The 16,190-nt window shown below is 45.1% G+C and overlaps 1 protein-coding gene across 2 annotated transcripts in view; it reads right to left on the bottom strand.

The window, feature by feature from the left end:
- rttn (rotatin) overlaps positions 1-16,190 on the bottom strand; it is a 62,331-nt gene that overhangs the window by 9,537 nt on the left and 36,604 nt on the right. Inside the window, exons 40-44 of one of the 2 annotated variants that reach the window (XM_059524516.1) lie at positions 15,877-16,073; positions 12,513-12,618; positions 10,677-10,774; positions 9,907-9,984; positions 9,290-9,416 (exon numbers count right to left, since the gene is read on the bottom strand). In XM_059524516.1, the coding sequence (XP_059380499.1) occupies positions 9,290-9,416; positions 9,907-9,984; positions 10,677-10,774; positions 12,513-12,618; positions 15,877-16,073 (606 nt within the window). Of the gene's footprint in view, positions 1-9,289; positions 9,417-9,906; positions 9,988-10,676; positions 10,775-12,512; positions 12,619-15,876; positions 16,074-16,190 lie in introns of both variants that reach the window. The other variant, XM_059524515.1, reaches the window with a different exon arrangement.

A 16,190-nucleotide genomic window follows, 5' to 3' on the forward strand; every position in this document is an offset into this window, starting at 1 on the left:
TTTTCCTGAATGAGGACGAGAACAAACAACAGCCATCATCCTCTAATCGTATTTGTGGCAGTTGTACAAGCACCTGGGTGAACTCCATGCTGGTAGCGATAGCGCTTTACTATGCTGGTGGAAATAAGAATACCCCTGCTTCGTGTCAGAATGGAAGTCGCGTGACGTCATGTGAGAAGGGCCTATTCGTCAACTGGCTGCTAGAGGCTGGCTGCAAAAGGGAGTCAATGCCATAGACTCTCTGTGTTAAAATAGCAGCAGAACTTTACAGCAGAAAAAAAAAACGTTTATTGCCAGGTTCAAAAAATGATTTTGGTCTTTACAGCTAATTTTGCCCTTCATGATAACTGTGAGGGGATGTTTGATGTTTTTATAACTCATCCATTTTAAATTATATTAAGCCTTAAAGTTCAGCATAATTAAGGGCGTGGCCATGTGAGTCACAGGTGGATTGCCGCTGCTGACACTGCCATCAAGCTAGGTGGGCGTGGCTTCAGCAACCATTTCCCGCCTTTATGCCCATTTTCAATTATCTGGGAGTGACGTGCAGCCAAGATGGAGACGGCCCGCTCTGCCCACTTTGAGCTTCAAAAACGCTCCTCAGAAAACTGCGGTTGACATCATGGACAATATGACATACATGTTTTTATACAGTCTATGATTTTACATCCAAAAGTGGCACCTAGTGGCAAAGAATGAATTTGCATTATCATTCAGACCAATGCGAAATCAAGTTTTCCTAGCTCTGTGCGTGCAACTAGTAGGCATGCAATATGCTAATGTTTAATGTTGACGTCAACACACCAAAACAAATCCACAAAAAATTCGGGGGATCCTTTCAGCATTGATAGCCAGCAGGATACGGGAGTTACAGGTGGTTAAATTCGCGGTTCAGTGCCGACCGATCTAGCGATCCAGAGGGGCTACCTACGAGCGGAGGGTGGCATTCGAGAGGGCTCCTCTAGCTGAAGGGATCCACTGAATTTGGTGGAGATCCAGCGGCATGTTTGTGGGATAGTGACACCAGTCAACACTTTCCCTTCAGTAAGGAGGTTTCTTGTTCAGGCAGCATTCAAGCATTCAAGCGTTGTCTTATTCAACCGTAAGTGCCCTGCGAAATGGACTTAACATGAAATTCTGCCACAATTCCAGTTCCAAGAGAACGTATGCGTTACATTCAGAGGACATTTAAGTGCGCGAGAAGTGAATTTATATTGTATTTATTTACAATGGTAGGGGAGAGTGGGGCAAAAAGTAACACCTTTTCACTTTCTCAGTTTGTGTTAACCCACATGGGGTTAAGAATAAATATATTTATCCACAGTAATTTAACACTTGTCTAGTACAAATATGTAGCTTTGTTTCATATTACAGTGTAGGCCTATAAGGTTTTCTTTCACCCTCAAAAAATGGAAGACCACATGCCCGTAGGTGGAGTACATTTTATCTGGGGGGCACGTTGTAACTTAACCATATGACATCTTAAAATCTTATCTTATCTATGAGATTAAAAGAATAGCAGATTTATCAGTCAAATGTTTGAACACAAAAATGGGAAAGTGTCCAAACTTTTGACTGGTACTGTAATATAACATATATAAAGAATATCACCCAATATATCAGTATATGTTCTCTTACGAGAGCTCTCTCGTACTGCGTCTTAGCTAAGACGCTACGGGAAAAGTCTCTTTTCACGAAATACTGAAGCAAAAAATTATCCTTAATTTTGTATTTTTGTAAAGCGCATTTGCAGCAGTACACAGCCATAGGCGAGACGGCTCGCTCGCTCACTGGCTTGTTCTGCGGCAACTGCACAGCCTATCGAGCGCAGGCTGATGCAACATCAGACCAATAAGGGCGCTTCGCGCCCTTCTTGCCACTTCCCGCCGAAACGGGTGTGGCCCAACCTATAAAAGGAGCTCGAAAAGGCTGACTCACCTGATTTTTCATCTCTTCAGCGAAGCTCACGCATCGCTGGATCACGAGGAAGCAAGCGCCGTCTGGAAGAGCACATCAGCAGGACGAGCCATCCTGAAGCCGCTGGCACCGCCGCCTTCCACTGCCGTTCCTGCTGCGCTATCCGGCGCCCATATCCTTTATAATCCTTGTTCTGTCATAATCTGTGTGTGTGTTCGCCCTGCGACGCACGTTCACAAAAGAGCTGCGTCTTTTTAAAGATGCCTTCGTGCGGCTCGTGCAGAACCCCGCTCAGCGAAGGAGATCGTCATGTCATCTGCGTCTCCTGTCTGGGTGAAGACCATGCAGCGCTCGCGCTCGCTGATGGAGGATGTCCTCATTGCGAGCTGATGCCTATGGTGACTCTGAGGACTCGCCTGGCATACTTCTCGAAGCCTGCATCATCCGCTGCGCCGCAGCGCCGTAAGAAGCGCCGCTCGCAGCGCCTACCAGAACCGCCTCCAGCTCGGCCGAGCTCGCCGGTTCCCTCCGCTTCGCCGGTCTCCCCTGCATCGCTTCCCGATGCTCAGTGTCCGCTGCTTGCCGACGCGTCATCGGAGGAAGTGGATCTCAGGCCCGCGTCGGAGGAAGAAGACACGTGCTCTCTGCTGGCTTCGGGCAGTGAGGGTTGGACGAGCTCCGTGGATCTCGCGCCAGCTGCTCAGAGGCCCAGCAGACGGGGGGATATCGATAAGGAGCTGATGCGTGTACTCTCGTTGGCCGCGGCGAGCCTCGGCCTCGAGTGGTCTGCACCAGCGCCCCCTTCACGTTCCCGGCTGGATGGTAGCTATCTTCCGGATGAGCGCTCTTCCTCAAGCTCAAAACACGCCCCTTTTCTTCCTGAGCTTCACGAAGAAGTGGCGAAGGCTTGGGACGCTCCATTCTCGGCGAGAATCCGCTCATCTGTTTCGCCAGCATTCTCCACACTGGACGGTGCTAAGAACAGAGGCTACCTGTCACTTCCGCCGGTGGAACAGGCTATAGCAGCGCACCTTTGCCCGCCCTCTGCTGGACGGCGGACTAAGGCGGCGTTGCCATCCAAAGCCTGCCGCATGACGTCATCGCTGCTCACACGGATATTCTCTGCTGCTGGGCAGGCTGCGTCTGCGTTACACACCATGGCGACGCTACAGATTTTCCAGGGCGATCTTCTCCGCAAGCTGGATGAGATGGGACCTGAAGCGATCTGTCTCGCGGATCTGAGGAGTGCTTCGGATCTCTCCCTCCGCGCTGCTAAGTCCGCTGCACAGGCCATGGGACGGGTTATGGCTTCCGCTACGGTGGCTGAGAGGCATTTGTGGCTGACGCTTTCTGACATCAAGGAGTCTGAGCGCGCTGCGTTTCTTGACGCTCCGCTAACTCCTACCGGCCTCTTTGGATCTTCCGTCAACGAGTTTGTGGAGAGATTCGCCGAGGACCAGAAAGCTTCACAGGCGTTCAAGCACTTCTTGCCGAAGCGCTCCAGTTCTGCAGCTAGCCGCTCTAGACCGGCCCCACAGAGCTCTCAGTCACGCCCACCGCCTCCTGCTGCGCCATCACGACAGCGTCAGCAACGCAGCTCGGGACCCCGTTCTCGCTCTTCGAGCCGTCGCCCCGCGCCGCGGGAGCCGCGGCAGAGGATTGCGGTGAAGCCAGAAGCCCCGAAAGCATCCTAGCACTGCTGGGAAAGCGCCGGTGTTCGAGTTCCGCTGCGGCCGAGCTCTCACCCAAGCGCGCCGCTGTTGCAGTTCCAGGAGTTGCGACTGCCTCAGTGTTTTCTGCAATGAGCAAGCCTGCACGAGTGCCCGCTTGCCTGCACACAAAAGCCGTTATCACGGCTACCCAGATGTTTCACAAAAACAGCGTTTTTTCTGGTGTCCCGGCCACGGCCGATGGTGCTATAAATGTTGTGACGATGCCCACTCCTCAGTGCCCATCTCCACATGTAAGCACAGCCCTACACACAGGGCCTGCGCTCATAATGTCGACTCAAGTCGGTCGCGCACACTACATAGTAAACGTGCCCACCCCTCAGTGCCCACAATTACTATGTCACACGCGTCATGCGGTTTCTGTAAAAACGAAACCCGTGCACGCTCGTCCGGCCACGGCCGATGGTGCTTTAAATGCAGTGACGATGCCCACTACCCAGTGCCCATCCCCACATGTAAGCACAGCCCTGCACACAGGGCGGGCGCACATAAGATCGACACAGATCGGTCGAGCGCGCCGCATAGTAAACGTGCCCACTTCCCAGTGCCCACATACACTATGTCACTTACGGCGCGGGGCTTCTGTAAAAACGAGGCCCGTGCACGTACATTCTGCACAGGCAGACGGCGAGTTGAAAGTGGTAAAAGTGCACACATGCAACCCACGGTTACTCGCAGATATATTGAGTCCCACGGGACCCGCTCAGCCTCCCTCCAGTCGGTTAAGCGCCGGAACGGGGTCGAGGATGAGCGATCTGCCCGCTGTGATCAGCGCGCTCCCCGCCTCAGATGCGCAGCACACTCGAGCGCCGCCGTTGCCCAGTCAACGGAGCGCGTGTCACATCCAGCCCTTAGCCATTCATGCGAATGCATGGTCAGCGCTTCCAGGGGTTTCGGATTGGGTGCTAGGCATTATAAAGAGAGGCTACTCGCTACAGTTTTCTCGACGCCCACCGCGCTTCTCAGCGCGCGTCGAAACTACGGTCAAAACAGAAGTAGCACACATACTTCGGGCCGAAATATCGAAACTGTTGAGCAAAGGGGCTGTAGAGCCTGTGTCTCAAGCTCAAAGCGAGGGGGGGCTGTACAGCAGATACTTTCTGGTGCCCAAGAGAGACGGGGGTCTCAGGCCCATACTGGATCTAAGGCAGCTGAACAAGGCATTGATGAAACGCAGTTTCAAAATGCTCACGACCAGGAAGCTCCTCGCGCAGATTCGCGGAGGGGACTGGTTTATGTCAATAGATCTGAAGGACGCGTATTTTCAAATACAGATAGCGTCAAACCACAGGCGGTTTTTGAGATTCGCCTTCGAGGGCCAGGCATACCAGTTTGCAGTCCTGCCATTCGGCTTGTCCGTAGCTCCTCGTACGTTTACGAGGTGCATGGATGCAGCGCTCGCTCCTCTCAGACTCAGAGGCATACGAGTGCTGAATTATTTGGACGACTGGCTAGTTCTGGCCCAATCACGAGCGGAGCTCGTGAACCACAGGGCTGTTTTACTCGATCACCTCGAGAAGCTCGGCCTCAGTGTCAATTGGGCGAAGAGTTCGCTGAGCCCCAGTCAGACGATCCTGTTTCTGGGTATAGTTCTGGACTCGTGTTCCATGACGGCGCGACTGTCACCACAGCGCACGATGGGCATTCAGCGCGCAGCGAGTTCTTTCCGCTGCGGCGCGACTGTGTCGCTCAAACACTGTCAAAGGATGCTGGGTCTCATGGCCTCAGCATCTCCGGTTCTGCGGCTGGGCCTGCTCCGCATGCGCCCCCTGCAGTTCTGGCTGAAGGCTCGGGTGCCGCGCAGAGCGTGGGCGTCTGGCCGGCTGCATTTCAAGGTCGATCAGAGCTGCGTTGCGGCTCTAGCACCTTGGACAGCGAACGGCTGGTACCGATCAGGTGTAAGCCTGGGGACTTCCCCGAGTGTGAAAATGGTGTCGACGGACGCCTCCACTTCGGGATGGGGAGCGCTGCTCGAAGGCAGACCGTCCTTTGGCCTATGGTCAGAACGGGAAAAGCTCCATCATATCAACTGCCTGGAAATGCTGGCAGTGGAGAATGCGCTGACGCGCTTTTGTCCCCATATCAAGGATCACCACGTCGTAGTCCGTTCGGACAACATGTCCGTGGTGTCCTACATAAATCGCCAGGGCGGTCTCGGGTCCCGAAACCTGTACAGGCTGACGGAACGCCTCCTGATTTGGGCTCAGCGCAACGTGCGCTCGCTGAGAGCGGTGCATGTGCCTGGACTGCAGAATCTGGGTCCAGACAGGCTGTCCAGAGGCAATGTCCCTACGGGCGAATGGTCTCTACACCCGCAAACAGTTCGGCTGTTGTGGGAGAGATTCGGCAAGGCGGAGGTGGACCTCTTTGCGTCCCACGAAAACGCTCACTGCCCCGCATTCTTTTCCAAGAACGAAAGCGCGCTGTCACGGAAATGGCCGTGCTGCCCGCTTTATGCGTTCCCTCCCGTCTCCCTCCTTCCGCAGGTGATAGAACGGGTGAGAGAAACGAGATGTTCAATACTGCTTGTGGCACCTCTTTGGAAGAACCAACCATGGTTCCCAGATTTGATGCAATTAGCGGATGTCGCCCCATGGCCGGTACCGTTGAGGAGAGATCTCCTCTCGCAGGCCAGGGGCTCGATTTGGCACCCTCAACCGGAGTTGTGGTCCCTCCATGTATGGGCACTCAACGGTTACTCGCAGTGGGAGTGCTAAATACCATCACTCAGGCTAGAGCTCCGTCGACACGACGTCTGTATGCCTCGAAGTGGTCGGTGTTCTCCAGCTGGTGCACAGCTCGAGGTTATTCACCCCTTAGTTGTGAGGTGACGGAGGTCCTCTCCTTCCTACAGGAGCTGTTGGATAAGGGCAGAGCCCCATCCACGCTCAAAGTTTATGTGGCGGCCATCGCGGCGTTTTCTGAAATGGCGTCCGGTCAGTCAATAGGAAGGAACGATTTAGTCATCCGGTTCCTCAGAGGAGCTAGGAGGCTGAATCCTCCCAGGCCTCCGTCAGTCCCTATGTGGGACCTCGCGGCGGTTTTGGAGGCCTTGAAGGGTCCCCCTTTTGAGCCTATCCAATCGGTTAGCCTTCAGCATCTGTCGTTCAAGACAGTATTCTTGTTGGCTCTCGCTTCTGTGAAGCGTGTGGGTGATTTGCACGCGCTCTCGGTGAGCCAGTCGTGCTTGGAGTTTGGGCCCAATGACTCAAGGGTCATACTCAAACCTAGGCACGGTTATGTGCCGAAATCCCTCAACACACCGTTTCGGGCTCAGGTTATTGCCCTGTCCGCCCTGCCGGTGTCAGGGGAGGATGGAGACTCGAGTCTTCTTTGCCCTGTCAGGGTTTTAAGAGCTTATGTGTCTCGCTCTGCTGCCTTTAGGCAGACGGAGCAGCTATTTGTCTCATTCGGTGGACGTTCCAAAGGAATGGCTGTTTCGAGACAGACTCTATCCAGATGGATAGTTGACGCCATAGCGTTAGCTTACGCTTCCAGGGGCCTTCAGTGCCCGTTGGGCGTCAGAGCACACTCCACAAGAGGCGTCGCCTCATCGTGGGCGTGGTCTACTGGGATCTCCTTGCAGGATATATGTATGGCGGCGGGTTGGGCCTCGCCGTCTACATTTATCAGGTTCTATAACCTGGAGGTTCCCGCCTTGCAAGCAAGGCTGCTGTCGGTATAGAAGAATCAGGGCCCTGAGGGGAATTCTGAATTCATGAGCGCTAGACGCTGCCGACTGTTATATGGGCAGTATTGCGTAAGACCCGCATTGCCACATTGGTCAGGCCTTGCCTCGGCTGTGTGATGTCATATTGCCGCATCTACGGATGCTGCTAGATATGGGACGGAGGGTTTTTTCCCCCTTTTTCTGTCCCGGACTCTCTGTGAGTCCCTCAGGTGACTGTGCACTGTATATCCTGGGCGTTGCTTCAGGTTTATCGGTGTGTGATCCCTGTGCGCACGGCGTTTTACATCGGGTTCCCGTAGCGTCTTAGCTAAGACGCAGTACGAGAGAGCTCTCGTAAGAGAACGTACTCGGTTACTAAACGTAACCTCGGTTCTCTCTAGAAGAGCGAACGAGTACTGCGTTCTCTGCCGTGCGTACGATTCACTCTGGTTCGCTTCGGCGATGAAATAAATCAGGTGAGTCAGCCTTTTCGAGCTCCTTTTATAGGTTGGGCCACACCCGTTTCGGCGGGAAGTGGCAAGAAGGGCGCGAAGCGCCCTTATTGGTCTGATGTTGCATCAGCCTGCGCTCGATAGGCTGTGCAGTTGCCGCAGAACAAGCCAGTGAGCGAGCGAGCCGTCTCGCCTATGGCTGTGTACTGCTGCAAATGCGCTTTACAAAAATACAAAATTAAGGATAATTTTTTGCTTCAGTATTTCGTGAAAAGAGACTTTTCCCGTAGCGTCTTAGCTAAGACGCAGTACTCGTTCGCTCTTCTAGAGAGAACCGAGGTTACGTTTAGTAACCGAGTACGTTTTTTTTGTGTTTTTTTTTACTCCCTAATATCGGTATCGGTAAGGATAATAAATCTTTGAAATACTTCCACATTTACGTTCCGTTTTCAAACAGTTAAAAGGACAAATAAATGTATACTTTGAAAGCTCCACGAGACGTGTGATTATATTACTGGATGCTCAAAATAGAATGGGAGAATGCACATTTTAAACAACTTATTGTACAGGTAAGTTAATCGCTGTTCTAATGTAATGCGCTGCTGCACAGTAATGCACACACATAAGCTACAGAAAGTAGCTTGTACATCACGCACAGATAGCACGTACACAGTATAATTCAGGGTGGAAATGTACTGTCAATGCTGTTCCACCGATTTCTCAATAAAAAAAGCTTAGAAACTGAAAAATTCAAGCATATATTTCTTAACTAAATCCCACAGTGTCACTACTAGAGAGACGCTGCCATGTAGAATTAATTCACACATGCAATCGCTTTCACTAATCCATTCATATAAATGTAATCTTTACTGTGCTACTTTATCTATATATGATTTAGAACAAGCAGAAATCTGTGAGAAATAAAACAACCCAAAGGCAAAAGAACTGATAAAAATGAGCTGCTATAAGAGCAATAACCATGTTGGCAGCACTGTGTCATTAGCCATAGCTGTGCAAAAGGGGTTTGTCACAGCTCCAGACTTATTTGTCACTAATGACATCATCAGTGACTAGTCGACTTCGACTCGACTTTCATCACATAAAAGTCGACTTGAAAAAAAAAAATCTGAAGTCGTTCAACCCCTAATCCCAAATTCTCTGGAATTGGGGTTGTGTGTGTGTGTGTATATATATATAAAATAAGCTGCAAAATGCCAAAATTGCTCAACCAGACAAAGTAATCATTTACACCTCAAGTACCTCCCCTTAACACATATACTACATCCTAGTTTCCAGTAATCTGGCAGCAGACTTTGACTATGACACAATCCCTTCTGTAGCTGTCGGGCTCATGCCAGCCTTGCATTAAGTACACAATGGCACTTACTGTACTGCCACATGACTCATGAGACTGTTACAGTGAGCACAAAGCCCATACATTATCTCAGCACCCTGTCTCTCACTTTCTTATCCTATTTACTCTGTCATTCCTTTTTTTCTTGCTCTCTCAGAAGACTGACCCACTGTGCAGTTAGCCGTGTAGACACAAAGGAGTTCCAAGGCTGCCGTCATGGTGAGATCGTCGAGCAGGAACCAGGGCCACAGAGCCATTAGCACCGCAGCCAGACGCAGCTCTGTAGCCACAGCCTGTTGAGACAAAACGTGGTGATATCAGTCAATACTGCATATTTAGAAAATCTCAGAATGAACTAGATTTCTAAATTAATTTATACTACAGTTTTTTCAATTTGTCAGGGACTGCAATCTGCGGGGGCACATGTAGAATAATATTATTCATATTAATATGAATATAATATTTTTTACCCAACATTATTACACAAGCTCAGGGCTGTTTGCTTCCACTTAAGACTAAGATCAAGGACTGCAAAAGTGACAAATTTACATGTACACTGATGTCAACAAATTTGTATACTTCACAGAAATGATCATATGACTGATGCACACAGTCTTGGAAATTTTCTTGTAAAGACTGCACCTCGGTCCTTACAAGAAAACCTGCATGACGCCAGCAAGATTTCACACCCTCAAGACCCCTGTGAAAGCATCTGCGGATAATATACAATGAATGTAACTACTCAAATAATCAGCACGGGGAAGATTATTTGAAATGACATACTTTGCATTCATTATGTTGATACAGGCAATTTCGCAGTATCTCTAGAATCATCTTAAGTTCTCTCATGCTGTTCTCCACCTGCTGACATTGAACAAAGACGGAACAGTTAGAACAAGATATCATGCTGATAGTGGTAATTTTTATACAGTCTTTTTTACAAATGCATCCATTTGTGCCTGTTTGTATTAATTATAATTGTAACACTTCATAATAAGTTTTATTAATAGGTCTTAACAAAAATTGCATGTTTCCTAACAAATGCACGTAGCGCAACATGATTTACTGACATAGGGAATGTTCTTGGATCGGTTGATCCTTTGTCATTCCTAGAAATGGAAACATAACCAACATAGACCTACCCCTAAATTAAGACTGCATAATTAGTTAACAGTCTTGTCATTCCAAGACCATTAAAGGATTATTACTGTATTATTACTGTACTATTAGATTGTAACTACAAAAAAAAAAACAGGAGTTGCAGATTTCTTTAAAAAGACCATCTTTGACTTTTCCATGACATTTATAGCAGTTTCACTAATAATCTGCATTATATTCATAACAATGATTGTTGTTTTATTAAAGTTATTATAAAACAGTACAAACATAAGGAAAGAACTGGTTAAATAAACTGAACTGGAGGATTGTTCAGTTTTGTCATTTGTCTCCCTCCCTTCACCTGCCTCTACCTCCCTCCTCCCTCCTCCCTCTGAACAGGTTTTCAGTGTTTCTGATGTTGAAGCTGTCTGTCATGTTGCTGGAACCCTCCGTACCTTCCTCCTGTGAGCACTCTTGCCCGTTTTCACAGACTCCAGGTGAAGCTCTGCGTAAATGTGCTTCATGCGTTCCACACAGCTGTCAATCTCCCCAGCTGAAGAGGGAGAAGAGACATGTATCTGTCTATGTACTCATCCATCAGACAGTGACATCAGGCATTAGACACAAATATAGCATCACCTGGGAATGAAATTAATCTGAATGTGAGATTTCCTCCTAGTTGAGGGAACAGCAGCTTTTTAACTGCTAGCTTTTAAAAGGGACATATTCTATACTTCTTGGATTTCTCTTGAAGTTTACTCAAATGTTAAAACAAATAGTGTTTGATTTCCATAAATGGTTTGGGTGGAATGGGGAGGGAGCCATGCGTTGTAAACAGTGTTGGATAAGTTACTTTCAAAAAGTAATTAATTACTATTACTAATTACATCATCGGTATTGTATTTAAATTACTTAACTAATTACTCTGTCTGAAAAGTAACTTAGTTACTCAATAAGTAACATAATTATTCAAATCGCTAATTATGCTACATCTTAAAATCCCTATAAACCTTAATAGAAATTAAACTCTTTATTCTTTCAGTTTGAGTCAAACATAGAATAGTTTAGCCTTTTAGCTTTAAAACAACTGTAATACTTTAAAAAAAAAAAAAAAAAAAAAATATATATATATATATATATATATATATAAAATGTAGCCCTCTTTGGTTAAGTAATAGAAATACTCTCAATAACAACATATCTGAATAACAAAAAAGCTTAAGAAAAGTTAAACAATACATATCAATTTGGCAAGAAAAGCCCAACTAGTAAAATCCATACAGGTTTATGTAAAAATAACACTAACTAAATTACATAAATGGCCATTTGCATTCATAAGATCAACAGATTTGTGTGTGATTTGTTTTAAGGCAACAGTGCTGGCTCAGTGCCAGCCAATGTGCGAACGCAGATTTGAATTCAGCAACTGATGCTGTGCCGCACTGAACGATCTAATCACACCGGTGGGATTGTATTGAATATAAAAATATTATTCAGCTATTTTTTCTCTTTTGGAAGCTGCATTTTAAAATCCACTTGGCTTAGAAATCTGAGGGGGCATGTGCCTAATGTTCTAATGTTTTTATTAAATTGTAATCACGTTCAATACAAATTCAGTACCATTAAGCATTTTATTAGACTACATGACACCAATGTCTGGCTGTTGCCTAAAGAGATGGTTTTATGATGTTTAATACATTTGGTTGCTTATAGTCTTACCCTGGAGTTGGTTCACCCTTCGCCTATTCCCTTGCTGTAGTTCCATACGGATTACATAATCAGTATTAGTTTTCGATATGAATTCGTTCATTTAAAATTACTCTTAAAGCTCAGATACGGGAAAGACTGTAGACCGCTTTAGTTTCATATGGATTACATAATCAGAGAATATTCATTTTCGATTTGAATTCATTAAAAAGTAGACACAGGCTTTCTATAGACATATTTCTCATGTCTCTGTGTCAAATTTCGCTGAGTTTGTGACATGTAGAAAGTTGCTCACGGAGACATAGATGTTTTTTTATTTTTTTTATTTTCCAAAAGCAGTGTTTTGTTGTTATTGTCAGTGTACACAAAAGTAGTGCCTTTTTAGATTCCATTGATTTTAGTCGTATCTGTATCTGAGTATTTAACCTAAAAACGAGACCTAATCCCTTACTTTACTTTTTCAGTGGATAAGTAATGCGTAACACTCAACACTGGTTGTGCATGTTATCAAATGTCTACATTGTATGTCACAAGTTAGCTCCTCCTTGTGTGTTTGTGTTAAATATCAGTGACGTCATCTTTACCTTTACATGCATAACTCTGAGCGCTGGAGCTACAGGCTAACAGAGACAGGAACGCTTTGGCCGTCATCTTTTTCAAGGGGTCCTGGAATGGAATCTTCTCATATTGCTGTAAATTGAACAGGAAGCACAAAATGTTTGAATCTTGTTCTAAATAAACTGAATATTTTTGTAACGATTTAATGATTATTTCTTAATATATAAAATGAATATAAGAATGCATATGTAAGCATAGGGAAGCAGTTTAGTTTTAAAATCCTACTCAAAGTCTTATATCAAGATTTGAGTAATTTTATGTCACGGTAACAATATAAATCACAATAAAGTTGTTTTTGCTTTAAATAAAGTCTGTGTAATGTCAACATTATTGATACAATAGAAATGTCACAATTCTTGTCACCAGTGTCAATATCTCAAAAACTAATACTGGATTGAAAAGAAAAAAAGCTCTCTAAAGACAAGTAAACAGTCAGCGATTAAATAAGAATAAGAAACCAATTACAATAAATACGAAAAAAAAAAAAAATTAACTACAAGTAGAACAAATGAATAAGAAATCCTACATACATTGTATAAAAGTTAACCAAATGTATAAACACAGCATATTCTTCACTGTGTAAATTAAATAATAATAGATTAAAAAAATTTATTTACTCTTATTAAAGTTACAAAAGTGATTTAGTCAAGAGAAGTAAGAGATTTTCTCTCTTTTGTTGTTTGAATAAACTGAATGACAGAGAGCAAGACTATTAGAATGCTGTCACTTTAAGAGCTGCCCAGATCTAATCTACTGTTACACGTTTTTTTCTCATTTATTTGCTTTCACTTAAGACCTAAATTACGCTGTATTTTATTTGTGAAAAATACTTTGTCATCTAAAGTATAAGTATGTTTATTTTACACAATATCAGAAATCAGTAAAATTGATAAGAGTTTGAAGTTATCATCATCTACAGTGCATAATATCATCCAAAGATTCAGAGAATCTGGAGAAATCTCTGTGTGTAAGGGTCAAGGCTGGAAAACCATACTGGATGCCCGTGATCTTCGGGCCCTTAAGATGGCACTGCATCACATACAGGAATGCTACTGTAATGGAAATCACAACATGGGCTCAGGAATACTTCCAGAAAACATTGTCAGTGAACACAATCCACCGTGCCATTCGCAGTTGCCGGCTAAAACTCTATAGGTCAAAAAAGAAGCCATATCTAAACATGATCCAGAAGTGCAGGCATTTTCTCTTGGCCAAGGCTAATTTAAAACGGAATGTAGCAAAGTGGAAAACTGTTCTGTGGTCAGACGAATTAAAATTTGAAGTTCTTTTTGGAAAACTGGGACGCCATGTCATCCGGACTAAAGAGGACAAGGACAACCCAAGTTGTTATCAGCACTCAGTTCAGAAATCTGCATCTCTGATGGTAGGGGTGCTCCGATCACGATCGGCCGATCGTTAATGCGCATCTCATCAGTAAAGCCGGTTCGCTAATCAGCGGTAAATTCCCTCAGGTGCATGGTTTCACATTGAGCAGCTGTTACTACACAGAGCCGTTGTTAAATGAGAAGATGCGCAAATAAACGCTGACAATGAACGTGGATTTGTGCATCTTCTCAGTTAACAACGGCTCTGTGTAGTAACAGCTGCTCTATGTGAAATCACGCACCTGATGGAATTTACTGCTGATTAGAGAACCGGCTTTACTGACGAGATGCGCATAACGATCGGCCGATCGTGATCGGAGCACCCCTATCTGATGGTATGGGGTTGCATGAGTGCATGTGACATGGGCAGCTTACACATCTGGAAAGGCACCATCAATGCTGAAAGGTATGTCCAAGTTCTAGAACAACATATGCTCCCATCCAGATGTCGTCTCTTTCAGAGAAGACCTTGCATTTTCCAACATGGCAATGCCAGACCACATACTGCATCAATTACAACATCATGGCTGCGTAGAAGAAGGATCCGGGTACTGAAATGGCCAGCCTGCAGTCCAGATTTTCCACCCATAGAAAAAATTTGGCGCATCATAAAGTGGAAGATGCGACAAAGAAGACCTAAGACAGTTGAGCAACTAGAAGCCTGGTGTTAGACAAGAATGGGACAACATTCCTATTTCTACTGCTTTCTCCAGTCTCATTATAATGGCACATTAAAATGATTTAAAAGGTGTTGTATGACGTTGCTAAAACAACATTATTTTGTGTATTTGGTATAATGCAATGTGTTTATGCGTTTTAAGGTTAAAAAAAACATTATGTTCCACATAGTGTACATTGTTGTTTCCTCACTATGCCCTACCTTTCTCAAATGTGTCAATTTTTACAAAGCTCATCATTCGGAAAAGCAAGGTGTGCTCTGATTGGCCAGCTATTCAGTGCGTTGTGATTGGCTGAATGCCTCAAGCATGTGATGGAAATGTTACGCCCCTTACCATACTGTGATGCCATATCCCGGTGTGAAGAGACAACACCAATAAAACACATAACAAATGAGGCATTTGTTGCATCCAGTTGGGACATAATTACTGATTATAATGACTTATACTGTCTTTTTACGTGTTGTGTTGCATATTGCGCCTCGTAAACATAAAACTATGTTTGCATTTGTGATCGGAGAAATGACAAAAAAGCCGAATTACTCTACACTGCTCAAAACTTGCATTTGAATTGTCAGTTTAAAATTCTTTAAATATAAAAACACACTTACAGGCTGCGAGTCAGAAGCACCAGACTATCCTTGCAAAGTTAGAATTGCCCCACTTTATAGAAACATAAACATAGCCTTGTAGGCTACTTTCCCAGGAAATAGTCCTCCATAAAATGCGTTGCAAGCATCTAATTATTTGGGTTGAACTGTTCTGGAACAGTGTTGTAAATTCAATTAAAAGCAACTTTAAATATCATATCTATGCATGAACAGCTTGTAACACTCCAAAGAGAACGCTAAATTTGAAATCGCATCATATGACCCCTTTAAATGGTTTATTAATAAACATGTAATTAGTCAACAAATGCTTCAAAAATTAACGACTACTATTCGACCAGAAAAATTCTTAGTCGAGGGCAGCCCTAATGTTACTAATGTAAAGTATGTGTGTGTTTGCGTTTAACGTTATACATCTGATTTTTTTTTCTTGTCATTATGGGGTATGGAGCGTAGACTATGTGGAAAAACTAAAATAAGCATAATTTTAGAAAAGATTTTAGATTTTTAGACCTGAATTCTAGTCATACTTTTTGTCACTGACCCATACATAGAAGGAAGTAGCTAATTGAGGGATTTGTAAGGTGGCATACCAATCAGAACTGAGATTGGCATTTTGAGAATTTTTGTGACATGCGTCCACAAAACCGAATCTCTTACCTCTAGTAATAGTTCACAAATGACCTCCCCAGTCTCAGAAGAAATGACTGAAGTTAGCAAGGAGCTGGCCCGATCCTCCGTGTGGCCTCCTGATCTCCTCTTAGCCTCCTCTGTGAAAAGCACACACAGAAAGTGCAGGGTCGATGTGTAAAGAGAAGACTCTGCGCCCGACTGGTCCAAGCACACTCGGAGAGTGTCTGTCGCGAGAGAAAGCAAAGACAAAACATAAAGAATGCTAATATTTACTTTTCCAAGTTTTCTCAAACTCAAACTGAGACGAGAAGATGCAAAAGATGCAAAACTTTACAACAAAC

This window comes from Carassius carassius, chromosome 35 (assembly GCF_963082965.1).
Source record: "Carassius carassius chromosome 35, fCarCar2.1, whole genome shotgun sequence".
Taxonomy (NCBI): Eukaryota; Metazoa; Chordata; class Actinopteri; order Cypriniformes; family Cyprinidae; genus Carassius; species Carassius carassius.